This window comes from Stigmatopora nigra, chromosome 15, assembly GCF_051989575.1.
Source record: "Stigmatopora nigra isolate UIUO_SnigA chromosome 15, RoL_Snig_1.1, whole genome shotgun sequence".
NCBI lineage: Eukaryota > Metazoa > Chordata > Actinopteri > Syngnathiformes > Syngnathidae > Stigmatopora > Stigmatopora nigra.
The window spans coordinates 7,387,457-7,412,805 of record NC_135522.1 but is presented as its reverse complement, the minus strand read 5'-3'; the positions used below and the strand labels follow the sequence as shown (position 1 = coordinate 7,412,805).

Sequence of the window (25,349 nt, the reverse complement as noted above, 5' to 3'; positions counted from 1 at the left end):
ATGAATAAATATAATATATATATAGTATAGGTATTAATTTTCTTAAATCCTGTGTAACCTGAAATATTGATGGAGTTGGCAATATTCTACAATAAAAATATCTTGAGTTATCCTATCCTGAGTAAATAGCCCATATCTGTAGTTAGGATAAACCTGAATGAATACAGCTGAATTATGTTCAGAAGCTCTTTGCTTACATGTGCCAAGAGCTTCTGGCTAACTTGAGGGAATTAAGGGCACCATAAGCCATTTGTGAGGGGAGGCATGTTGATTGCATGAGCTGAGAGCTGATCATTCAGTGCCTCTCCCTGCTGGCTGGCTGAGCAGCATCAACCTGCAGCTTTTTACTGGACATGAATGGACCTGCGGCTCCAACAAAAAGGTGAGACTTATTTAATTCTCTCTTGGGCAACTCGTGCAACTCTTAAGCTGCTATTCTTTGTCTTCTTCTATTCATTTTGACTAATTCTAACCCGTCAATATCTCTCAAACAAGCGTTCACAGCCATTCCCCCAGTTTAAATGATTTGGATGTCTGTAGTTGTCAATTGCAGGCATATTAATTATAATTGTTCTCTCATTCATTTTTAGAAAATGTAATTTTGATCCCTTTTTAAAAAGGAATAAAAACTGCTTTTGCGAGGATGAGCATAAGGATTTCAAAAGATGAAACAGCAATTGTTCTATTTAAATAGGTATTTAGAAATGTTTTACTTATTTGGGGCCATAACTAACGTTTTTAAAATGACCAAAAACTATACTAAAGGGTCAAGTGACATGGCTGTAACATCTCATTTTTCCTTTCAGACCCATCCCGTGAGCAGTATTTTTTGCGGGGGTGCTTCATTTGGAAAGAAGCATCACTTGTATCCACACTTAAGTGAGCGGGATAAGGACGAAAAGCATTTTCCACCATCATGAACAGATATAATTCTTCAGCATGGAACTCAACGGGCTATGTCCATGCCAATCCATATTCCAACTCCTTAGAAGACCCTCTATACAAGCAGTACAAGCCTGTGGCAAAGCAACTAATCCCGCTTCCCAAAGCAGTACTTTACCTGCTCATGGCAGCGATGGTAGTGGTTGGAGTGGCATATGCAATCATTGGACATCTCATTAAGGATCTGGTCATTGATATTGCAGGTATGTTTCCTTGCCAATCATGCGAAAAGGAAGAACTTGAAGCCACTATTAAGTCCATGGCACTACTTGTGGGCATTGCATAGCTGTTGTACAGATGTAGATGGTTGGAATGTATCTATGAATGAGAAAAAAGATCACAAAAAGGGTCAACCCACTTTTGTCAAATCATACAAGGGACAAATACAAGTACAGAGAATGAAAGAATAATCTATAAATTGGGAAACATTGGGCTATACTTATAATTACAATCCAATGTTTAGTCATCATCAGTGGTACTGTAACATTAACAGTCTTAAGGAATTGCTCTAATTAATTTTTTTCTGCAATTTCTTAAACACATGATTTCCAGTTTATCCTCCAGTGCTTACTGATACAAATTTGTTGTCCCTCATCTTCAGATTGCATGTTAGGTCCACTTGCCAATGAGGACAAAGAACAGGACAACAACCCAGAGCACCTAAGCAGCCACCCCCAACCACACCCATTTGCTCACAACGCCTTCCATGTGTGGGACCAGGAGGATGTGATTGTTCCTCTCCAGCTGGAAGTCAGCCCCGAGACAAGCCCACTGTTGCTGGCCACTATTCCCTACATCCCCTCTTTCTTCCCACATCTCCACAGCCCGACAAGTCAGAACTCTCCTGCCCTCCCCGAGCCATCAGATTAAAGTCTGCATTGAAGATGATGACCAGAATCCCAAAGAAGAAATAATAGTCAATTACACTGCGTGAACCCATCAAAAAGGATGCCTCGTGCAGACTTACCAGGAGATTAAGCCAGCGTGCGCTTGCCTGTCTAAGCTGCATGTTCTTGTTAATAATGCAACACTCAAGACTTAGTTTGTTTTAGACTTCAGAAAAACATGACACCAGACAGTACAGTGAAGAAAGGATTACTTACCATAGAAGATCATTGGATTATTTCTGTGTGCCTGAGTTTCTGAGTACAGATTTTCAAATACATTCTTGGTACATATAGTTAATAATACATTGATGCAGGCATCAAAACATAATGCAATTTAGAGCCATTAACAGTGATGGATATCTATCACTGTCAATGGCATGCAATATTAATTTATGAAATGATGTGACAGTAGGAATATCTCAGTGGGATTTTTTTCTTAATTTTAGTGATATATATTTAATTTATTCTTATTTTCCTATTACCCTTTATGTGGTATTTAATTTGAAAGGAACAGTATGCAAAAGTTATGTTTTTCTTAACTAAAAAAGAGATATATCACTAGATTTGCTATTGAAAGTCCATTCTCAGGTCTCAAAACGAGTTGACAATCAAGAGTTATGGATTTATTTGATCAATTCATTGATTCCTCTATTTTTTGGTAACTACAATGTCGCCCATGACAAAAATGAGTTGGTGTGAGTAGTGTGTTTTTACATCTTTGTAATTTCCAAAATGTTCTAGTTTAAGAGGGTCTTCAAAATGTATAATACCCTTTTAATTGACTAGTCAACTCCCTGAATAAAGTGTGTGAGTAAGAGATGCAGCCATTCAAACCTTTAATGGAGCCAGATGGCTGTTACACACTTCACTAAAAAGGCTATTTGGAGTCGCTGGGGGATTAACCTTAAAACGAAGACTTAAGGAGTTCCAGGGAATCCACTTGAACACAACAAGTCTTAATCCTGGTGTGTATTTTGTGCAGTCAACTCACTTGTGTAGGTATTTCCCCAGCTGGAGTTCATGGCCCAAAAGGTGCACACATCTTCTAGATCGTTTTACTGAAAGGTGTTGGTAAACGTCCAGTTGTTTTCCACATTGATTCAGATAGGGATGAGTATCAACTCGTTGGTTGTCATTGACAGCAATAGCCATCCCATCCAGTTAAACTGAGAGTGTAATTAACATGCTCAGTTGCTAAAAATAACTGCAAAGGTCACAGTAACTTGAGCAGATATAGCAAAGATCTTAAACTCAAATCTTTGTTATACAGTCTAGATATGTGTAGATATATTTCCATTGGAGGGCCTTTATGTCAAGCTTATAAATGTGAAAGAATTAACTTACCAAAATGCCTATGTTCCATAACACGAATTATCTGTGCATTTAGAGAAGTTGGCCCCAGCCAATCAATTTTTTGCTTACTTTAACATAACAGGCTACTTTGTAATTAATAATTCTGAAGAAATTGAGGGTTTTCAAAGGTTGAAAAATGTTTATTTCATCTTTTAAGTTGAATCTCAGATTTAGCTGTACAATTTCTTTTTTTTTTTTTTTTTTTACATATCAGCATTAACTGATATTTTCCATTTTTTTTCAAAAGCGCAAATACCTTTCACATGATTTTAAAAAGTAATAAAATAGCGCTATAGTTTTCTATACCAAACTCAGGAGTCCAGGCGACAAATGGGACCGTCATAGACCATTTGTAGGTTGACCTTGTGTCCAACAAGCTCTCTGATGTTGTTGATGCCATATTTAATCATGGTGGGTCTGTTGGAACAAAAGACTAGATGAGCAAAAACATCATTGAAGAAGGTATCTGTAAATATGCTTTACAAGAGTATTTTCCTTAAATAAGGTTAACCTTAACCGAAACAAAATACATCATAAAACGTCACTGATTATAAATTAATTCACTGATATGATTGATTTCATTTGAATTAGCTAATTTGAAAACGTTCCCACATAATAAAATGAAGAGATAACACTACTATGGATTCTTGTGTGTTTTATATATTTACCTTTCTAAAGACAGGCCCCATGCAATAACAGACACGTCTTCAGGGAGACCCATAGGCAACAGCATTTCTGGTCTGAAGACGCCAGAATTCCCAACTTCCACCCACTTTTTTAACCCTGTATATAAACAGAAGCATATGTTAACACAAATAAACACTCCACTGCTGCCAAAACAATTTATGAGATCAAAACACTGGCCGTTAACATAGCAACTATATTTATTTAATTTTGGTTTAAACTCTTTCAGTGTCATTGACAATAATAGACGTCCAATCATGTTCTATAGTGAATTTAAATGAGTTTATCACGAGTAGACGCCCAATTCTTTTGTACTGGGATTGTTGATAGCCAAATAACTCTGAACCCTCCCAATTCAAATGGATTTGGATGTCAATTGCTCTCATGGGTAGCTGAAGAGTTAATACTGTCGCTGTAGTCAAATCTGGTAAATGAAAAGCTGAATACCTTCATGATAGCTGAAAACTTCCATACTAGGTTCTGTGTAAGGGTTATAAGCAGGTTTGAAGCGCAGCTTGGTGATCCCTAGAGAGAAAAAAAACAAGAGTGCGACATATTTGGGCATTTCTGACAAAATTTCTACATAACCTTAGGTGACAGTGTCCCACACTACCAGTAGTAGTCCCTTTTTTTCCTTGTACTTTTAAGCAATTGTTTCCACAAAATTGGTAATTTTTTTATCAATACATTTCAAATCTTTTAAAGCAGTGGATAACAGGATAGTTTAGATTTAAATCATTTAATAATAATAATTACAGTAATTTAAAAATCCCAAGTATATGTAAATATGTAAATTGTAACCTAATTTGGTGAAGAACTGATGTAGAACACCCATGAGATCCCCCAAGGTGAGGCCATAGTCAGCCACCACACCCTCAATCTGGTGGAACTCAGCCAAATGGGTGGCGTCTAATGTCTCATTCCTGAACACCCGATCGATGGAGAAGTATTTGACAGGGGTGAACTTCTCCTGTTGGAAAGAAACACAATTAGACCTCATCACAACATCACTACGTCAAACATGTTACAGACGAGCATGCTGAGCTTAAATCTTTGCTCATCACAGAAAGCTTTCCAAGAAATGTTGGAACTTAACAGAAAGGATTTACTCTGGTTTCGATGCCATGAACTTTGGGTAAGGTCAGACAAGTGGCATGGGATGTTTGCAAGTTGTGTCTGGGAGTGTAAGAGCAAAAGCAGCCTATATATTCTTCCAGTCAAATGTTTATAGGTGCAATGTGAAGTCTTTTAAAAAGTATTATGTGTCAAATGCAAATAATGTGAACATAAAAAGTTACCTGTTGTGCAAGTTTATACAGCATGCGTGCACTGACTGCCGTAGTGTGTGTGCGGAGGATATTTTTCTGGGCTTCCTCAAGTTTCCATTCGCATTTGTACCTAAGAAGCATTCATGAGGACAGCACATTAAAACGTAATTTACGCTTCTGCTTTCTTGCAGAATGTAGCCTTGTTATTTACACATCTAGTCCAGTAAGGATCAAATTATATAGCTTATGTCTTACCCTTGCGAACCATAGCCACCCTCAGAGTGGACCGTCTTCACTCTCTCCAAGTAGTCTTGTGGAAAATCGCGGGCGAGAGCAGGGTCTGACAAACAAACAAAAATATAATGACTCTCAGTGCAAAAATGATCTGCCACATTCTGTCTCACCAGACAGGAAGAAAGTGTCATGTTGGTCTCGGGCTGGATGTTGCTGTGGCTGAAAAAGGGAGTCAAAGTTCCAGAAAGAGCTTTCGATGAAGTTGTTGGTTGGCATTTCAGTGAAACTGGAAGCACAAAAGTATTCTAGATGTCAGAGTTTAACTTATTCATGCATGCACACAATTCATTTGCAGATAAAGAATTGGACGTTATGCTCGAGGAATGTTTCTGAGATTATTTAGTAAAAGCAACTCACCCCATTTCCAGGAAAATCTGTCTGAACTGTGTTCGCACCTTCATCAGCGGGTGTAAGTGGCCACAGTCTAGTACCACACCCATTGCATCAAAGTTGTATGGTTTGAAATTCTTCTCTTTCCAATTGCCACTGCAATGCAATACATGCATTAGTATAGAAACCACACTAAAGTAGAATTGTTTCCATTTGCATTATTCATCAACGATATTCAGTCATTTTTATTTTAACTTCACACCTTAGTATTGTGCTTACTTACTAAATTGTACACTTGATGAACAAAGAAACAAAATTCATGAATACTAAGCTACTTTCACTATTTACAGTTTGTACTGCCCTGCCTTTAGAACAAAGTCCCCATCTTTGGACCTGTCCCCTTTTATTGGGCATTCAATTCTCTCCGTCCACTGTCTGAAACCCTGCACACTGTCATAGAATGACAGATGAGGGCAGACCAGACGAACTCAAAGATTTTGCACAAAAATGTGTTTAAAGAAAAACTGGACTTACGTGGCAATCATCTCAGGGGTGAGCTCAGTCTCCTGTTTGGTGACAGTGGTGCTGAAAGTGCTGCCTTTTGTGATCAAGTAGGATTTAACCGTCCTAAACATGTGAATCAAAATCGTTAAACCAAACATCACGACATGACTTTTCAGAATTTCATTTTTTTTTAAATAATTCTACTTAACATCAAAGTACTCATTATCATATCTATTCCACCCACGACTACATACAAAGAAACCATTGAAAACTTACACTTCAGCAAGAAGTTTTCGCTTCTTTAGCTCATTTTTTTCTTTCTCATCCAGGTTTGAAGAGTCACCTTTCTGAACTAGAAGTAGTTTCTCTCTGACCTGATCTTCAATGTTTTCCACCTGTGGACCCAAACAACACCACACAAACAAATACATCCACTCAAACTCAGGAAAATCAAACATAAAAGGTACTGTGTACAATTAAATTTCCTTGTAATGAAATACATACAGATCTGAATATCCTCGGTCCGCCTTCGTGTGCTTTGTCCATTCGGATCCACTTGTTGGACATGGCCTTACTGAAGCCAATCTTTCCATAGGACAATTTCTAAACACATGCATAAAGACTGTTCAGACATAGAAATGCACTGCATTTTTTTAAATAATTTAAAAAAGATGTGAACTGACAAATTATTCATTTTGATGTCACAGATGTTGAAATACAGATCAAATCGTTACTCTTGGAAAGATTCACACAGCATTATTTCAATGAGATAGGACTAAACCTTTTTCCAGTCTTACCATAAGATCACTTTGGGAAAGACCATCCTGTGGGACAGCATTGAAGACCCTGGCTTCCTGGCTCCCTTGATCAGCAATCTCCTTGCCCTCATCCGTCAATTCCCAGTGTTTGGAGGAGCGAAGCTCGGCTGAAATCATCTGAGGACCAGAAAACAAACAGTACTTATTTACAATATTTATTCTCCTCACCTAATAGGTCTTGTTTAAGCAGCAATAGATTTTTGGGGAAAACATATTTTTGATGCTCATTTTGATTCCTTCCTAGAAACATATTTTCAAATCAATCTCAGTACTACATCACCCTACTACAGTACTACATCATATGTTAACATTTCATATTGCTCCTCATTCGCGGTACACCTAGTCAAAAGTTGCCACAGATCATCATGATCGCCCTCTTCCTTGTCATTAAATCTCTTTTATTGTCCCGACCCTTGATTCACATATTTGTGATGAATCATTGATTTGTTGCATTTATAAGATGTAATATGCACAGCACATAAGACCAGTCTCAGACTACATTGCAATGAGTAGTAGTCAGACTGTCTGACTACTACTCATTGCGTCAGTCACAAATATTGTGGCTGACTTCCGCTGTAACACGCACCGCAATAACTCACATCGCCAAGAGACTGCAGACTTTTAACAGCCCCCACGATGACTTGATGGTCCACTCCGAGGGTGCTTGCCACATTGAGGCTTTCCACGCCATCGTTAGCCTTTTCAAGATGCTGGAGAAGCGTCTCAAGCACCCGCGTGTCTGCCATAGCCGCTCGCTGCTGAGCTCAAAGAGAACGGAAGTGATGCCAGAGCGTCTATTTTATTGTATTTTTATTTCAGATTGGGTTATTACTTTTATTCACTTCAATCACTGGGACATTTAGTTTCAGTGTTATTGTCTACATGAATTGACACGAACACTATTCAAATTATATATTGTGTCCTGATTCTAAATTTAGAATAGGTTACCCCCGTGCGGAGCGCTCATCTACAAAACTGAAGTGGTAGTTGTCCGCGAGCAACCTCTAGCGGCAGGCGAAAGATCGCCACAATTATTGGTACGAGCGCACCTTTGTAGGTATTTAGGCTTTGCTGTATAATTGGTAAATATTGAGCATTATACTTGTATTTAATGAGAAAGTGACATCTCAGATGTGTAACATATGTATTAGTTATGTTTCTTGACAGTTCAAAAACATCTAGTAGTTTAAAATGTGCTTTTTGAGCTATAGACTGTATATACAGTTGTTTTATATAATTATATAAAAAATGTATAAACAGAATTTTGGTTTACCATGTTTGCAACTATTATATCTGCCTTTTCTCTCTGCCATAAAGGTTCAACATACCTAAAATCAATCATTCCAGTGACAAGCAGTTAAATCAAAACTCCGACTCAAAAGGACCAAAGTAAAACATTTATCAATAGAAAGACATGGTTACAAACATTGACCGGAAAAGTATCCACAAAATTTAGCTAGTGAAACATTACTGTGCATTTTCATCTATCTTCTACAGAAATAGAAGTGAAATTATTAAAAAGGGAAAAGAAGCACTTATCTACAAGCATAGAGTAGCTCGTGTTTCTGCAAATTAAAATCACCTTAGGTAGGGCTTGTAAGCACATTTCACACTTGGTATAAATACAAAAAAATATATATCATAGTACAAGGTTGAAATTATGAAACCTTTCAAAACAGGACTACTACTAATCATTGCGACAAATCCGCCTGAACTTGAGTAACACAATGCACATCAATGGAGGAAATCAGAGCACAGGTAAGCCATCAATCACATTCTTGACAGAATATTTGAGGCAAAAATGCAAGGATAGAGGGCAAGCTGATTCAGCAAATTGGCAAAACTCAATTTATCTATATTGGTAATTCCCACTAGTGTCCAGCTTGTTGTAGTTTACGGCATTGTACTGTGTCGGGCTGCTGTTGTAACCCTGGTTTTCTCCAGAACCTTGCATGTTGTAATTGGACTGGCTGCTGAAACCTATCCAGGGAGAAGCATAACATGTCAATTTAAATCCAACATTTGGTTATTCACATTTATGTGATTGCCGGGTTAAATTTTTTTGTAACATTAGGATTATCCAACCTCACTTACCATCGTAATTGTAGTCCTGGTTTCCTCCAACTCCACCGGTCACCTGGCTCGGGTATGCTGTGCTGTAAGAGTATCCAGTTGTACTTCCCTGGTTATAATTCTTCTTTGCCTGACCATAGCCTTGGCCATATTGGTTGTAGTTGGCCTGTCCAGAATTGCTGGCTTGGTAGCTCCCTGTTGATGCAGTATTCCCACCTGAGGGAACCTGAAAAGATGATTTCCCACCCCTTGCTGGTTTCTTTTTGGGATTTTTAGCAGCAGCCATGGATTTGTAGGCTCCATCACCATCATAGTATGAGCCATATGAGCTTTGGGGTGATCCCTGTGAGGTATTGGTTCCACCTGAGAACCCGCCTCCTGCATTTGCACCACCATTGTTGTAGTAATCTGAGAAATAACAGCACGGGGAACATCTTTTAACTCGCAGCTCGTTAATCAGAAATTACCAAACACGTTTTAAGTAGTACTGTATTTATTGACCTCAATCACATTTATTGAAAAACTAAAAAATAAAAAAAGACTAAAACATGGAATTTAATTAAGTAAGCTTGTCTCTGGAACTATTTACGATAAAGCTACACTAACAAAAGAAGGATCATGCATTTAGTGCAGACTTGACTTAATAGTCCTTTAACTCTTTGGCTGCCTGTGTTTTAATTTATATATATTCTTCATTTGCTACCAACCATAACAAATACTCTGAATACTACTTCCCTGACAAAAAGTATGGAAGGATGTTATTACTAAACATCTACCTGGATGGCAGCAAAAGAGTTAAAGGCACATTTAAATTGTCATGAATGTCTAAGTGCAGATGCAAAAAATGAATGTATAATATTAAAAAAAAAATCCTGTTGGTGAATCAACAGAATTGAAAGATTAAAAAAAAAGTCTAAAAGACAATTTGTTGTTTGTCTTTCACAAAACATATTTTTCCACGCTTATAAAAAAGGGGGTCTTCTAAAACCAATCCACCCTGTAGATATCCAGATGTTTGATACATCCACAGCAGATGGTGACTTGCACGTAAGCAGATCATCTCATCCAGGTTGCAAGCGGAATGACAAAATAGGATTATCGTTGTATATTTCCAGAGTTGTGGAGTTGAAGGGAGTTCTGGGTGCAGCTGGACCAAACTGAATGTTTTGTCTAGTTTACTATATTGTTGTTTTTATATTCTAAAACAAGGGGAAGATTTAGTTCTCAAATGCTTGGTGGCCAAAGGAGTCTGAGACAAAGTCACCTAAAGAGTGAGACAAGGCAGAGAAGGGGGGAAATATCACAATTAGTTTTTCTTATTCAGAATTTGTTCTGCTTTAAAAGCAGGTTTGAATTGGATTTATGGGGGCCCAAATTGCATTCACAGGGACTTGTTGCAATGACTATAAAAGTTTTCCCTTCTCCTGTCACACTCAGGAGGGTCAATCCTCAGCTCGAATGCCCAAAATATTCCTTGAGGCTTAATTAAAGCAGAGGACTTAAATTAAAAAAAAAACACGGTCAATATTTAGACCTCTTGCTAAGAGTTTTGCTGAATGCTGAACAATGTGTGTGACTTTTCACAACAGCATGTTCGGACCAGACTGACTAGTTTGATTTCTTGCTTTGTAATGGTGGTGACAATAAAAGACAAAACATTTATAAAAAAAGATTTACTTACTGTATCCATACATTGAGCTTCCGCCATAGCCATACGCCCCAAAGCCTGTTGGGCAACAGACCATGAATTTAGAACAATGGGAATACTGTTTGGTGCTTTAAATGCAGTGTTTCCGATTAGCAAAAAACATTTTTTTTTAAATACCTCCACCTCCACAGCCCCCTCCGTTATTGAACCCACGGCCCCATCCACGACCTCGTCCTCGTCCCCTACCCCTGGGTGAAGGGGTATCTCCAGGAGGTCCCATCGAGCTAAAGGAGTCGTCTTTCTAAATACAGATTCATCAAGAAGATTTCAGTTGACACTGCAGAATAAAGAATACGGGAGGAAAAACACATCAACGTCCTTTTTACTCAGACCCTACCATTGTTTGTCCCTTTTTCTTTTTAGGCACTTCAGTCACAGAACCCTCAGGAAAGAGCTGCTCCAAAGCCGCAAGTGCTGCATGAGCTTTGGCCACTTTTTTGTTGGATCCGGATCCCTGGAACTTCTCCCCATCAATATCAACTTCCATTACAAAGAGCTTGTCATGACTGCCTCCAGTTTCTGAGATGAGCTCATATTTCAGGCAACGACGCTTTTCATTCAGCTCCATCACAGGGTTCTTGCCGTGTTTGGTCAGGATCGGTCCTTGTTGGCGGTTGGCCTAAAATTAGAGATTAGATTAGTCCTACTATCTAATGCCATTATTTCTTATTGGATATTGCTCAGGAATTTGTGCCAAAAGGTGCTACATTTCGGACACGCATGGATTGGGTGTTATTGCTTGCGCATTATTTGTGTCTAATCAATGTTAGGAGCTCTTTACGTCTGCAGCATCAGTAGAATCTGTAGCAGCCGTTCCTTCTGGCACAGGTATAGGAACTTCGGTGACTTCTGTCTTCACATCCACTGGAGCGACTGATACAGGGGGTTCTTCAACTGTTGATGGCTCCGGAGTTTTTACTTCCATTCCTGTGGGTAAACCCATTTCTTGCAGTACCTGGAATTATATTAAAAAAAGGATTGTAATTTAATACACACACACAAAAAAACAGACTGCACTGGACTATACACAAACAAAAACAGTGGTTAGCAGTGTTAAAAGGTAAACAATGACATTTCTAAGCAGTTTATTTGAACTGCCCTTCAACCAACATGAGCTAACTCACCTTGACAGCTACATGTAGCTTGGCTGTCCGTTTGGAAGGCCCGGAGGCTTCATAATTTTTGCCATCAACTTGTACAGCCATAGTGAAGACAGGAACATGGACCGGGCCTGTCTGGGATATCAGCTTGTACTGTAGACCGGGCCTCAGCTGGTTGAGTCTCATCAATGCATTCATAGCTTGGGGAGGTTCAGACTTATCCTCGGCAGCTGGTGGACGAAAGGCAATGGCCACTTTCAGACATAATGTACTGTAATGTTAGTCTTATTTAAACCAGATTTTACCCAGCTCGTGGCTTTCAAACTATACTGAGACTTATTATCGGTCATCTACACCTCCACGGGAGTTAACTTACATTTCTTCTGTAGTTTTTTCTTCTTCTTATTGGGACTTTTGTCTTCAATTCCCTCCTCTTCCTCAATGGGACGCTTCATTGGTGCAGCGTATGCAGTACTGGGTGGGATTTGCACTGAGAAAAGATTATGGGGAAAACTTTTACTATACTTGAAGGAATTCACTGAAACCACAACATAAAATCCAACAATCTTCTGACTCTTCACCAAAAGGGTTGTTTACCTATATAATCAATCCGAGGTCCAGGAGTTTTCTTGGGTACCTTGGAGGGAAGTGGGTCCATTCCAAGCACTTTGTGAATCTGTCCAAAAGCTGACAGCCTTAAGGCATACTATGGATACAAATAAAGGTAAGCGCTCAATTAAGTGAGAATGTTACCCACAAAAGACATTTTTCTTACTTGTGCACTCAATGTGATGTCTTCTCTCTGTTGATGATCCAAGTGAGCTACTGCATCTGTGGGCTCTTTTTCACAAGGGTCAGCGATTCCAGCAGCATCTAGATGGCAAGAGTAAAACTGAATTGGAGCATCTTTGCTTAAAAAAAGGTTGAATACAGTACTATTCTGCTAGATTCACATAAATTTACCTGGCAGCAGGATTCCAGAAGCAAGGCATTCTAAGACTCTGCGCAATGCTTCTCCTGCCATCATTGGACGGTTTCCTGTGCCAATAGCTTTCTCGCAGATCAACTCCAGTGGCTACATAGCACAGATCAACATTTTTAAGGAATTGAATAAGAGATAAAGATCTTGGAAACTTTTACTGACAAAAATCATATTATTTCATGGTTATTTAAGAGCTTTAACTCACCCAGCCAACAAGTGGGGACCATGTGGGGATGCAGGCACAAAGATCCCTTAGAACCCGGATGACAATTACACAGGAACGTAGCCCATTGGCTCTGGCCTGAGGACACAGTGAATGGGGATAGAGGGTGGAGACATGGGACGACAAGCAAATTGAGTCAAACAGGAGGGATGACAGGATATATCTACTTAAAATCAAGACAATATGTAATTAAATGTAAAATTACATCACTAAAAGTAGGACATTACTCTATAAATTGTATAAATTTAATTATAAACACTCTATTGACCCAGGACTGATAGTGAATCAACTGATGATGAAATGTATAGCATTGTGAACCAAGCAAAAAACATTCAAATAGCAATTATGTGTAGCCAAAGATGAATATAACATAATTCACGCTTTGGATAGGGGGGTGGAGTAAACCATTTTAAAGAAGTGGGACAAGTGTGTGGGTTGTCAGTGGGGCAATGTTATAGTCAGTCAAAGTAAAATCAAAAACAAACACTAGGACAGTACTCAAGGTGCAATATTCCTGATGAATTTGAAATAGGTGGTGACCCGATTTGTCACTTAAATTGGAACGAGGAAGACAACAGCCAATTACAGCTGTGAGTATTGTTGCGCATGTAATACTGAGTTTGCCTAGATGCACAATAGGATGGCATGTGTGGCTTCTCAAAAACACCAGGAGGCATCTACGTTAATTTATTCAGTGCCCTTGATTATGATAGACAACAAATCCATTTCAACTGTGATAGCTGGCGGCAAATGAACAATTTCTCAGAGACCTCCAATTCGAGGAGTTATCTAATTAGATGGCTAACTAGTCTGAATAGGACAGCATTTTACTTCCGTCTACTTGATATCTAAGTTTCGCGATATCGTGGCTCATCATTAGGTTAGGGTTTATGTTACTACGACTAACAAAAACAGTTGGATAATAGAAATATTGCACCAGGATACCTGGTTAGTCCCAAATGCCAATGTATTTTTGCCTAAATGGATGAACTAGACCCAGGACAAAACAAAGCTGTCATTTATACAGCTGTGATTTATATATGTCTCAAATATCCCTTTAGGAGTTTATGAAAATGTAACAAAGTTGACGACACTGTAATGGCAAAGATTTTGAGTAATCGTTAATAAAAGATAACACTCCATTAGAGCCATTAAAAGATAAGTACAAACATGAAATAAAAGACAGGAAGACAAAAAGAGCACATAAATCAAAATTGAAACTACTACTTCTGTTTTAAAAGACAAATAAAGACAAGAATCAAACCTGGAACCACTTAGCGTGGCGAAGAGACGCCAAGGCAGTAATGCATTTCTGCCTGTCCAGAGCATCCGGGGGATCGTTGACTGATAGCGTTTCTATTGGCAGGTGGAATAAGAAGACAAGGTACAGTTTGACCAAGGGGAGTTCTGTCATCCGGCCAGGGGGAACACAGGCAGCTTTCCCAAACCACAGGCAGAAGAGGTAAGGGGAGGGGGACTCCTCCACTGGAGAACCAGCGAATGCTCTTAACCTCCGTGTTGATATGGTTTTGCATGTTTACAGCAGGACAAAAATCTACACAAAACCAACTAGCAAAAGTAATGCGAAGAGAAGTTGCCATTTACAAATTGTCTATGTGGAGGTTGCATACCCATGGTTGCATAGCTGTGGTGTACTTTTTCTGATATAGACAGGAGGAAGAGCCCCTCCCCTTTGCCCCAATACTGGGTACACTGCACTTTGCCCCTTCCGAGACAGAGAGCGGCCAGTTGGTCAAAGGTCCAGCGTCCCTAAAATTGACAAACTAGAAGGCTTGACAGAGACAATCAGAATTGGAACCACAGGTACATGTTATCAGGTACACAAAAGGTGGGTATCAAAACAGGTCCGCAATTCAGCAAAACTGATGGCTTACAAAGACCCAAACTGGGAATAAACGTTAGCACAGGGTTGCAAATAAGGACATTGTACAGTACCTTCTTACTGCTTAAAGCCCATTTCCACCAAACAGTGATGATTCAGTCTACATGGTCATGAGCTAATTGCATTTTTTTTATCTAACCATAAAAATGATTTCTGCTAAAAGCAACAATGTATATTTTACAGTTACTGGTAATTAAATTAATGAAAGGATAAAATACTGTGATTCACAGACAATACAATGAAAAGAAGCTTGAGAGTCAGTAAACTGCCAAGTATTGCATTTATTTTAGTGTTAATTCTTTGTTGGATTACACCCTGTCTTTACACTAGTGTTTAACTAGGCCCATTCCTCTTAAAACCCCTTGGGCACTTGGTCAGGATTTATTTAATCCAAACAACTCATGCTAAAAGAGAATGTAAAAAATCATTGATGTTTATAGCCTGAAAAAAAGTTTTTTTTGCCACTACAAAAAAGTAGGCAAAGACCCCATGGATTTACAGGTCTTCTGTGTGAAACACAACAGGAATTTCTTGCCCTTATCTGCAACCCTAAGCTGTTTGGCGAAACATTGCACTCAACCCACTTGTGAGTTAAACAACCAAGGACACTTACACAATAATTTATGCAACTCAATTTTGCTGAAATGCAAACCGTTCATGAATGATAAAGCACATGCAAAGAAAAGTGGTCTCTTTTTGTTTAAATTCTCAGTAAGCCTTCATTCATTTTGTGACTTTGACCATAAGGAGGGAAGACAAATCCATGTCTTCAGCAAAGCTACCTGCCCTATACTGTATATTGGGCCATCATAAATGTACAATTACATTACATGGAACTATGAGATTGTCTACAAAGCTATAAGTATAGCACAGCATTATTATGTGACAGTGTTTTCTTGTCCCTTAGCTCCATTGAAGGCCCAATAAACAATATCTATCTTGTCTGCATGACCTCCCAGCAAGAAGGGGAGGAAGGCTATAAAAATAATCAACACCGTAGTCTAATGTCACATACCGCCAGCAACGGCCTTCTCCATCTCCTCTCGAACCAATGGAGATGTCAGATGAATGGTAAGGGTGAGAGGGGGCTCCTTGGTGTTTTCGATAATAATCGAGGCCTCTCCGACGTGTTGACTCACATGATACTCTTCTTCTGTTATGGTCTGCAGGAGATGGAAATAATTTCATTTGCCATTAATACATGTAGCCAAGCACGCTTTGTAATTCATTATGGCATTCGTTCAGCCTCTCAGTCAAAATGGATTCGATGACTACCATTGTCAATTGCAGCTAATGAGTTAAAAGATAAGGGATAAAAACTTTGTCCAGTTCTGTTTGTTTCATGTGTTGATCTTCAATTGCTGCCAATAAAGCCTTAACTGTAAATATGGACTTTTAGTTTAGGGGTCACCAGACTACTAATTTACAAGGAGGTTGTGGCATGCGCAAATAGATTGTTTTATGAGAATAATCTAAAGAAAAATAATAAACTAAGCTCTCACCTTTAGCTGTGTTGCCAGGTTCTCTGAAACATTCTTTAGCAAACCGATGGTTGGCTTGTCCTTACAAAGAAGAACCAGTTCAAGGTCCTGATCGCCTTTCAACAAAAGGCCCTTGGCAACAAGGCCCACCCTCATCACACCACGAAGGGTACGTGTTGCTGATTCTTTGGGCTCACTGACAAATGAGGTAAAATAAGTGTAAGGAGCTAAAACTTTCATACATCTTTGATTGAATACTTCATCAAATCATGCACCTCTCTTTTTCAGTATCAGCACCAGCACCGGCAACAGCGCCAGCACCATCACCATCAGACTTCTCTTGCTTATCTAGCCAGTCTGAGACAGCCTTGAGGGCTCGTTCTGTGTGGGAGACCATGTTTTGCACACTCTCCAGTTCTTCCTGAGAAGGGTAGATTGCAGAATGCTTGGCCATGACATGGCGGTCGTCGTGCAAAAACACACGCAAAGATCGGTAGCGCAGTGGAGGGCCCTATGGGTGACAGGGAGCAGAGGCATGTTTGTTAGATAACAAACTACCATACAAAAAATGCATGAAGTTAAAAGTAAATGATTACCATCTCTGTTCCAAAGACAATTTTAGATTATTTGAAGTAGTTGCCAACAGAGGTGTGATCTGAGGAAAATAAAAGAAATAGTTAGGGTGCAGATCACACATTACGTACAGATGCAATATCGAAATAAGTATTTAAAAGTAGGAGCATAAAATCCCCCCACAACAGCATCTGCTCCAGTTTGGAAGGCAGCGCCATTTTAATTCATCACCAGTGGTGGCAAAGGTTGCTAACACGCGCACAACAACCTCAGAAGAACATAGGTAACTCATGATCCGCCGATTTGCTCACCGAGGCGCAATAGTATCTGATGTTGCCCGATAGAAATTATTCTACCCGGATCTGTGGATCTTTTCAAATATTCACTTAAAATTGTCAAACACCGGGATGCACGGGAAAATGGCACCCACACGCACGAGTCTCCTCGATGTAGAATCGTAATTGCGCAAAGAAAACCATTCACGAACGAAGAAGATCGGACTATCGATCATATTTCGGTGGCTTTCTTAATTTGATTGCATCGTGTTTCTTGCAAATGCTGTTAACAATTATATTTACTCACATCAGTTGTTTCCTTCGATCCACTTCTGTTTGAGCAGGAAAATCGTCATGAAGTGGGTTACGCCCATCTTTTTGTCATTGGAGGATGCTCACTTCTTTTTTTTTCTCTCACCATCCAATACAAACAGAAAGCTGCGCGTGACGACAACATCGTCATATTTTAATAATATAGATTTGCAATATAAGGCAAGATAAAAGGTCAAATGTCCAGTGACGATCTGTCCATCTGTTTGTTAATAAGCAAGTAACGACATCGTGCTTGAATGATGAAGATCTGAGACCTAATAGATTGTGCTGTTTGTTATTGTATTATATATTGGTTATTATCAATCCTCCCCAAATTCTGATTTTCCTAATATATAGGGTAACCCAAAGGGTTGATTAATAAAAAAGTTTGACATGTAATTGCAATTAATGACATGTAATGCATTAATGTATTAATCTGTGCATATTTCTCAGGTTTTGCATATAGAAGTTGACTAGCAAGATTTAGAGTAACTGATCAAACAATTTTAAAATTCTGAAATATTTGAGGCAGGATTCATCTCGTCATACTGACTAGTATAATAGTTACATACATACAGAGGCAATCCAGCACATGAAATGTTATGCACTATTTGTGCCTAACTGATAAATCACTTAAAAAAAACATACAAAACCCAAACATTATTAATAACTGGACATATAAGCACTAAAAATGTGTACTGTGTTTTAAAAGTGATACTTCAAAGCCATGTAATGATTCACGGAGATGAAAAGATAAATTGTTTGCGTTAGTGGATGATAAATACAACATTATTTTGATTTCAGATTGTTTATTTTAAGATTTCTACAATAGAAGCACAATCACATAACTATGTCTGTATTGAAACAACAAACTGACTGTACACACTTTCACATCGTTAAAATGAGGTAAGTTTTTCGCTTCTATCTCAGTCCAATGAATTCGACATTTTTACAATTCACATTATTATTATTATTTAGCTTTTGAAAATTCTGGAATAAGATCTTCATATGGACCAAACATAATGTATTATATGTATTTCAACAAAATGCATTAAAATTAGGTTGTGTTCTCATAGAGGACAAGTATCAATTTGAATAGGCAAAATTCAAATGTGTATATTTAGCATTTGGACACTACAGATTGTCACATTTTACAACTGTAAGAAACAAGTCACATCTTCAGCTTTTCATTTATATTTCAAGTATCTTTTTCCTTCCAGCCATTCGGAGTAACATTCTGACCGAGTTGAACAGGTCGCAGTTTGGTATTGAATAGCAGACAGTGTGATTAAAATTCAACATTTTTTTTCTCTGAATTATGAAAGGAGCTGATGTCCCAGCGAATAGAGCGAAGCATACTTCCCCTCAGACTTGCTTGCCTTTTTGTAATCCCGTAAATCTTCTTGAGGATGGCACGCCGCAGCAAAATGTACACCCATGGGTCCAAGATCTGGTTACAGGTCGCCATTCGAACTCCAGTTACCATTAAATCCTCGTAAGTGTTTCTGTCTGGGCCGAGAGAGCCGCTGTAAGACCGGGTGGCTGATATCAATCCAAAAACCTATTGACAATTAATGGCAATGCAGTTAATGTGATTATCCTAGTATCTTGCATTCATAATTTTAAAAACACTCGGAGTTGTAACATTAGTATTAACTTTTTGTATTATGCCAGTATGGCCTACTTGACCCAAAAATTGATGTTCACATATGTAACACCAGTCAATACTACAAATATAGTATTTTCATTAGGTCTAATATATTTGTATTGTTATAACTAAATAAATACGACTGAAAAATCCTAAAATTTGAAATAGATTCATACTAAAAACAAAAAATATGCTCAGATTGTAGCTGCAACTCACCAACAGAGGGCTCCAGCAGATGCTCGAGGCAACCATTATGCCAACCAGCTGGACCACCATCTCAGTGTCATGGGACCTTGCCGAACTGCGTTGGGAGCTAGATTTCTTCTTTAGTCTTGCTCTCATGAGTGTTATCCCACTGATGGTGTTACACACAAAAGCAACACCCAGAGAGCTCAATGCTAGTCCAGAGAATAGAGTCACAAAGGCCAAATCTGTGCTTTGAGTTCCGTCCATCACCCTGATAAAACACCATGAGCCTGGGTATTGATAAGCGTAGGCTCCTAAACTGAAAAACGGCAGGACGGCGACACACAATGCTAGCAGCCAGATGAGAGCTAGTGCCATCTTTGTTCGTGCTGTTGTGACCAAACGAGCATGTAACAAAGGCCTGGAGACACCTAAGCATCGCTCAGCGGCCATAGCACAGCCAAGGAAGAGGGGGGACAGGCCAAAAAACACCATGCAGCAACCCAAAAACAAACAGGGGACATCTGGATCAGTTTTGAGATTGTCTGGAAAATCAGAGGGAGGATCAGTCAAGTTCATAATCCCTGCTGTGTATCTTCTCAGCACCAAGGCTCCATTAATGACATGCCCGGCCAAATCAGTCGCAACCAGCGAGCTGGCAAAAAGAAGAAATGTGGCCTTTGACCTCCGCCTAAAGCGGTTGTAGGCTTTGGCAAGAATGATAAGCGCCACAACATTAAACACAATTCCAAGAGTCATGGTGATACCAGCAGCAGTTGGACTAGTGGGTGAATTGGTGGAATTACCGTATATCCATCCCACTTTTGCCTTGTGCAACATTGTGCTTCCATTATTTTGAAGATGGATAGATAAGCCGACCGAAGAATTGTGGCGCTGAATTGCAAACATCTCAGATCCGTGGTTGTCATTTGCTTAAGGGGTCCTGAAAGGAGAAAGAAAATTAATTTAGTATGCCAGAAAAGGTTTCATAGAATAACACTTTCACCAGGTCTTTTAGTAAGGTTGAATTGCTACCGCATGCTGAAAAAAGTTTTCAATGTTGTTAACTTAATTGGGTGCCATTGATGGTCGGACTAACATTCATTTATTTACTGAAAAGAACTACAGGACTGAATGTCTATCTTCATCAATGACACAGAAAGAGTTTAAATTCAGCCAATAACATCTTACTAGTTGCAACTAAATTATACTATTCATATTTGAAGCGAGGAGCTGCTATAGCTTCTTATTGTGATGCTGTTAAAACATTGCTTCCAATTTTGGGTTATTGGTAATTGCTTGACGCTGTTATTGTATGGGATGATATATGACATACAAAATACTGAAAAGGATGACGTTTTCTTACCTTTAAATTGAAATACCAAAAAAAAAAAAAAACATACAATCCAATGTTTCTCTCAATGGCATTTGTGTTTTAATCCCAAATATAAAAATCCAAGTTTAATTCCCTTCCAAAAACCTTCTTTGGAATTTCCTGACATTCTAACTCCATTCTGATGCCTGTTGGGATAAGCAGCCTCCCTCTGACTTTGCACAAGCTGGTCCTCTCTTGACCGGCTGGCTGCTTTTATGTGTGAGAGCTGCAGCATGCGGACATCACCTCTGGGTGTCCCACATGGAAGATAAACAACTGACGTCGTTGTAGGAGAGTCAGAACCTCAAAAATTCAAAAATATGTAGTAGTGTATGTACAATAGTATACTGTACACATATACAGTATAGTCTTATGATGTTCATACCACAACAAAAGCTCAAGTCGCTATACAGTTTGCTCATAAAAGTGTGTACTTTTTAATATCTACGTTTGAAATACTGTCATTCTCAACTATTGGAACTTCATTATATATATTGGGAACACTGAATTTCCAAAATATTGTGTACACAAAGAAACTATGCAAATATTCTGCAGTACTTTAAGATGAGACACGATCTCCAAATCTCTGCACTTCTTACATTGTACAAATCTTTGTTTGAACCTCACTTACAATATTGCAGTATCAAACCAAATTGATGGGAAGTCCTCTAATATCTAAAATTTGAGTATAATCAGCATTGATTTTGGTTAGAACCACTGCTTTGTTGTTGTTGTTATTTTGCACGTATTATAGGCTGCATACTGTGACATGTACTGAGAATGATGAAGATGAAAGGTCTAAACAAGGCACACAGGGATTTGATTTCAGTATTTGAGCTCTTCACAATGACCTTTAGAGGACAAGTTAACCGCAGCTTCCTTTACATACATGAGAGTTTACAGCACACACCACATACTTCATGAACACGTGCAAAATCATATTTTACTACAAAAACGACTCCATGAATTTTTCAGGCCTTACTGAACTTAGCATATTACCTGGTGAGAAAAACAGAAACTCATGTGACCTGCTTTTTGCTTTAAATCATTCATGCTTGACCATTCCTATGTAATCTCCACTGCTTCACAAAGAGCTGCTCACATTATCATTCCTGTTCATTACTGAATGCATGGCTCACGATCTAAGAGAGGAGACCTGTTATCACTTGCTGCACAGTAAATCAGATTAAAAACCAACTATGATAGGAGTAGTAAAAAAAGGTACTGCAAAACTGTATCGTCATTATAATTGCTTGTCAGACTCAAAATATTTTAGTGCATACGTGTCCTGAAAAGCCACAAATTCTTACTACTATATTTAAGGATATGTTGATAGGATAGAATATATTAATTCATTAATTTTTCGCACCGCTTATCTTCACAATTTATTTTTCTTCTTTTTTTATCATTGGGTTCACGATGATAGATGTCCAACTAGATCTGTCTTTATCCGTCTGCTGTGGATTTAAACTAATTTAGCACTAATATACGTCTAATCTCTTTTTAGAGACAACTCTTGCTGTGTGGGGTGGAAATATAAAGTTCAAAAAGTGTCATTTGGGGCCCCAGTGAATGTAAATATTTCCCTGAAATGTACCATGTCATTCTTTTTCTTTATAGTTGTTTAGGCTTGGATGAAAGTAGAGTTCTTTTCAACTTTATACTGATTCAGATATGTTTATCAGCAGTTACAAGAATGGTTTTGTTGGTGGTAAATTAATGGCAAAACAGATTCTGTTGGTCAAAACTATTTTTGGGACCCCAGAACGATAATTTCTAAAAATGCTTGGGCAACAGAAGCAAAAACTATTGAAGAATGCATTCCTTACTCTGTCTGATAAGATTGTGTTTATTTTTGAATGTCATTGTTGAAAACATTTGCTTTTACTGTAAGTATAAGACTTAACAATTAGGTCCGTATTTGTTATTTCATACTATGGTTTCTATTTATATTCTGAGTTGATGAGACCATTTAAAAACTATTACTTGTAATACAACAAAGTGTACATGTATTGGTGACTCATTCACAAGACGTAGTGTTTTTTATTTTCATTCCAGGCTCTAATACAGCATAACACATCGGACAACAAGGAATAAGGAGTATTAGATCGGGACATTGTGTAAGTACCAATAGTAGCTGTCACTGCAAATGAAAGCAACTTTTCACATTCTGTTTAAATCTGATGCTTTCACATATCAACAATAGTATCAGAAAGGTCAAATTCATTTGTTCATTCACCCCTCCGAGTCAAAATGGATGGATAAAATTTCAAACTTATCCTAGTGCAACTGAATTTTCTCAGGCTTGATGCCAAAGAATACGTTTATACTTGCCAAACTTAGTATTGGGAAATGCTTGAAATATTTTTAAATGTAACTGTGTTGCTACTGTGTTGAAAATGTTTCTGCTCAACTGGCGACAGCGTTATCTAAACCAAAACATATATCAAAAGTGTCCCTGACTGAACCATTTAGTGAAGTCATGTGTAATTCCCGAACAGCCCTTCCACTTGAAAAGTAAATACAGGCAGGTTGTGAATGGACAACAGGCTGTTTAAAGCACTTAATTCAGTCTTCCTAGTAGTTGACAAAAAATGATTCAACCACTTCTCCCAGAAACAAATATGACACAGAATGTGTTCAGGTTATATAAGCAAATTCATCATTTACCAAATCGAATTTGATTGTATGCTATTTCTGTTAGGGGTGCAATGTTAAACTATGATGTCCTAAAGAGGCAATAGAGCTCATCTTCACATAAAAGGAGTTGATAGGGGAGTAAAAAAGTTCATGGTGACCTAATTGTCTGAATGGAATTAACACCATAAAATTTACTGTATAGTGAATTTGTGACTAAAACTGGTTATTCCACCATTATCCGAAACAGCATTCAATGCCAATGCAAGGTCTTAATAAGTTCTTCAAATGACCAAAAAACAGTCACAAAGGGTTAAAATAAATGCAATATTGTGAAAAGATGAAATTTCCAGTTAAAAGCAGTCTATGACGTATATCTAAGCCCACACAAATACTTTTGAAAGTGATGATAAATGTTTTCCTCCATGATAAGTTAACATAGGAAATCGTTGTCTATTCCTGTTCTGTCTCAACATCTTCAGTTTTAGAAAAAGAAGACATGAACAGAGTAGAGTTAGGGCTGCAGGCCATAGGAATGACTAAAAATAGGTTCCCTGAGAACTGAACTCACTTTGGTAAAATAACTCTGTTAAATTTACCTTAGTTATATGTCAAACACATATCTTCTTACAGTTGATCAACAAATCAGATCAGGGCCCTTAAACACAAATAATAAAGATTATTATTACACCCTTTCAAAACATTAAATGCCCACAGAGAGCAATAATGTCATTTTGAGGTCCATAAAATAGACATGAAGAATAATGAACCTAGGGAACAGAAAAAATAGATAGCGTCATGGCCCCTAATCATCAAACCACAAAAATTTAAAAATATTGCAATTTTCTTCGTACAAGAATCGCTTGCAGCACAATAATTCTCCTTTATTGTATCCTATTCTTGTCGGGGGGATTCAGATTGCAAATCTAGAAAACAAATTGCATTGGAATGCTTTGCTCTCTCATAGACAGCTTCCGGTAGCTTTTCAATCACTTCCTCTACAATTTAGGGGCATTTTAGAGTCACTTTCCTTTTAACTCATTGGCTGCCATTGACTTTGCTGTATGTCTAATCCATTTTTTTACTGAGAAGGACAAATGAACCATATGAGATCCTTCTTCATCCAAGAGAAACTTAAACCATTTTAGGCCTGCTTAATCTTAGTAAACATTCTAAAGGATCTTTCACTTCTCAATGTTAATGTGAATGATAGCAGTCAGCAACTGGAGACAAAATTGCAGGACTGCTGAACTATCTTATGAAATCCAATGCAGTACTCTCAGAGGCGTAAATAAAAACAAACAAACAATAAGATAAGATATTGCAGATATAATAAGCAATGGTTTATGACACAGTAGATCTACTGTGTCAATCTTGTGTCCTGACCTTGCAGATGCATTATACGCCAAAGGCTTGAGTTGTTTGTGCATGAGGTTTTAATGACTGTTTATTCAGGCTCTGCCAATTCCAGAAGACTTAAATGAGTCCTCACATTCTCCTCTGTGAAAGTTCACATTTAGTGGTTTTACAGAGATATTTACCTAAGAGTTCAAATCATCAGAATTCCATCATGATTGAAGAAGGTTTGGCCTTCTTACACTGTAGGATATTTCCTTTTGACCTCATGGCATGCCTCTTTGCCATTAGTGTTCTCAAATGTTTGCATAATGGAGAGAAGAGACGGAAACAGCTGCAGCTATAGCAGCATGGTTCCACTTTTCTTCTCTTTTGAAGTCCAAACTAAACATTTAACTGAAAAGGACTTCTTATTATCAAAATATATCCTTGCTTCT

At 38.2% G+C, this 25,349-nt stretch overlaps 4 protein-coding genes across 7 annotated transcripts; 1 reads left to right on the top strand and 3 right to left on the bottom strand.

Annotated features, from left to right (window-relative positions):
- The first annotated feature begins 237 nt into the window (after positions 1-237).
- Positions 238-2,345, top strand: LOC144208183 (uncharacterized). Its single transcript, XM_077733898.1, has 3 exons — positions 238-382; positions 807-1,145; positions 1,544-2,345. The coding sequence occupies exons 2-3, from the start codon at positions 917-919 to the stop codon at positions 1,810-1,812; spliced, it is 498 nt and encodes a 165-aa protein (XP_077590024.1). The 5' UTR covers positions 238-382; positions 807-916; the 3' UTR covers positions 1,813-2,345.
- Positions 2,346-3,344: 999 nt separating this feature from the next.
- On the bottom strand, positions 3,345-7,875 carry farsa (phenylalanyl-tRNA synthetase subunit alpha). The gene is made up of 13 exons (XM_077733897.1): positions 7,680-7,875; positions 7,060-7,197; positions 6,767-6,865; positions 6,539-6,657; positions 6,293-6,385; positions 5,786-5,914; positions 5,539-5,654; positions 5,390-5,474; positions 5,165-5,264; positions 4,668-4,836; positions 4,314-4,391; positions 3,851-3,965; positions 3,345-3,599 (listed from the first exon to the last, which is right to left on the bottom strand). The coding sequence occupies exons 1-13, from the start codon at positions 7,824-7,826 to the stop codon at positions 3,494-3,496; spliced, it is 1,494 nt and encodes a 497-aa protein (XP_077590023.1). The 5' UTR covers positions 7,827-7,875; the 3' UTR covers positions 3,345-3,493.
- A 587-nt stretch (positions 7,876-8,462) lies between these two features.
- LOC144208181 (interleukin enhancer-binding factor 3 homolog) lies at positions 8,463-17,791 on the bottom strand. Of its 4 annotated transcripts, none has more exons than XM_077733893.1 (18): positions 17,706-17,791; positions 17,147-17,205; positions 16,826-17,061; positions 16,572-16,746; positions 16,085-16,232; positions 14,431-14,522; positions 13,149-13,244; positions 12,925-13,036; positions 12,737-12,834; positions 12,559-12,667; positions 12,338-12,451; positions 11,986-12,191; positions 11,643-11,816; positions 11,199-11,480; positions 10,979-11,102; positions 10,835-10,879; positions 9,175-9,561; positions 8,463-9,060 (listed from the first exon to the last, which is right to left on the bottom strand). In XM_077733893.1, exons 2-18 carry the CDS (start codon positions 17,147-17,149, stop codon positions 8,930-8,932), a joined length of 2,532 nt encoding a protein of 843 aa, XP_077590019.1. In that variant the 5' UTR covers positions 17,150-17,205; positions 17,706-17,791; the 3' UTR covers positions 8,463-8,929. The 4 variants fall into 4 exon arrangements, with proteins under 4 accessions (XP_077590019.1, XP_077590021.1, XP_077590020.1 ...); XM_077733895.1 differs by lacking the exon at positions 17,706-17,791 and adding an exon at positions 17,554-17,664; XM_077733894.1 differs by lacking the exon at positions 17,706-17,791 and adding an exon at positions 17,435-17,534.
- A 723-nt stretch (positions 17,792-18,514) lies between these two features.
- On the bottom strand, positions 18,515-21,125 carry LOC144208611 (prostaglandin E2 receptor EP1 subtype-like). The gene is made up of 3 exons (XM_077734548.1): positions 20,911-21,125; positions 19,575-20,487; positions 18,515-19,271 (listed from the first exon to the last, which is right to left on the bottom strand). The coding sequence occupies exons 2-3, from the start codon at positions 20,451-20,453 to the stop codon at positions 18,999-19,001; spliced, it is 1,152 nt and encodes a 383-aa protein (XP_077590674.1). The 5' UTR covers positions 20,454-20,487; positions 20,911-21,125; the 3' UTR covers positions 18,515-18,998.
- Between the last annotated feature and the right edge of the window lie 4,224 nt (positions 21,126-25,349).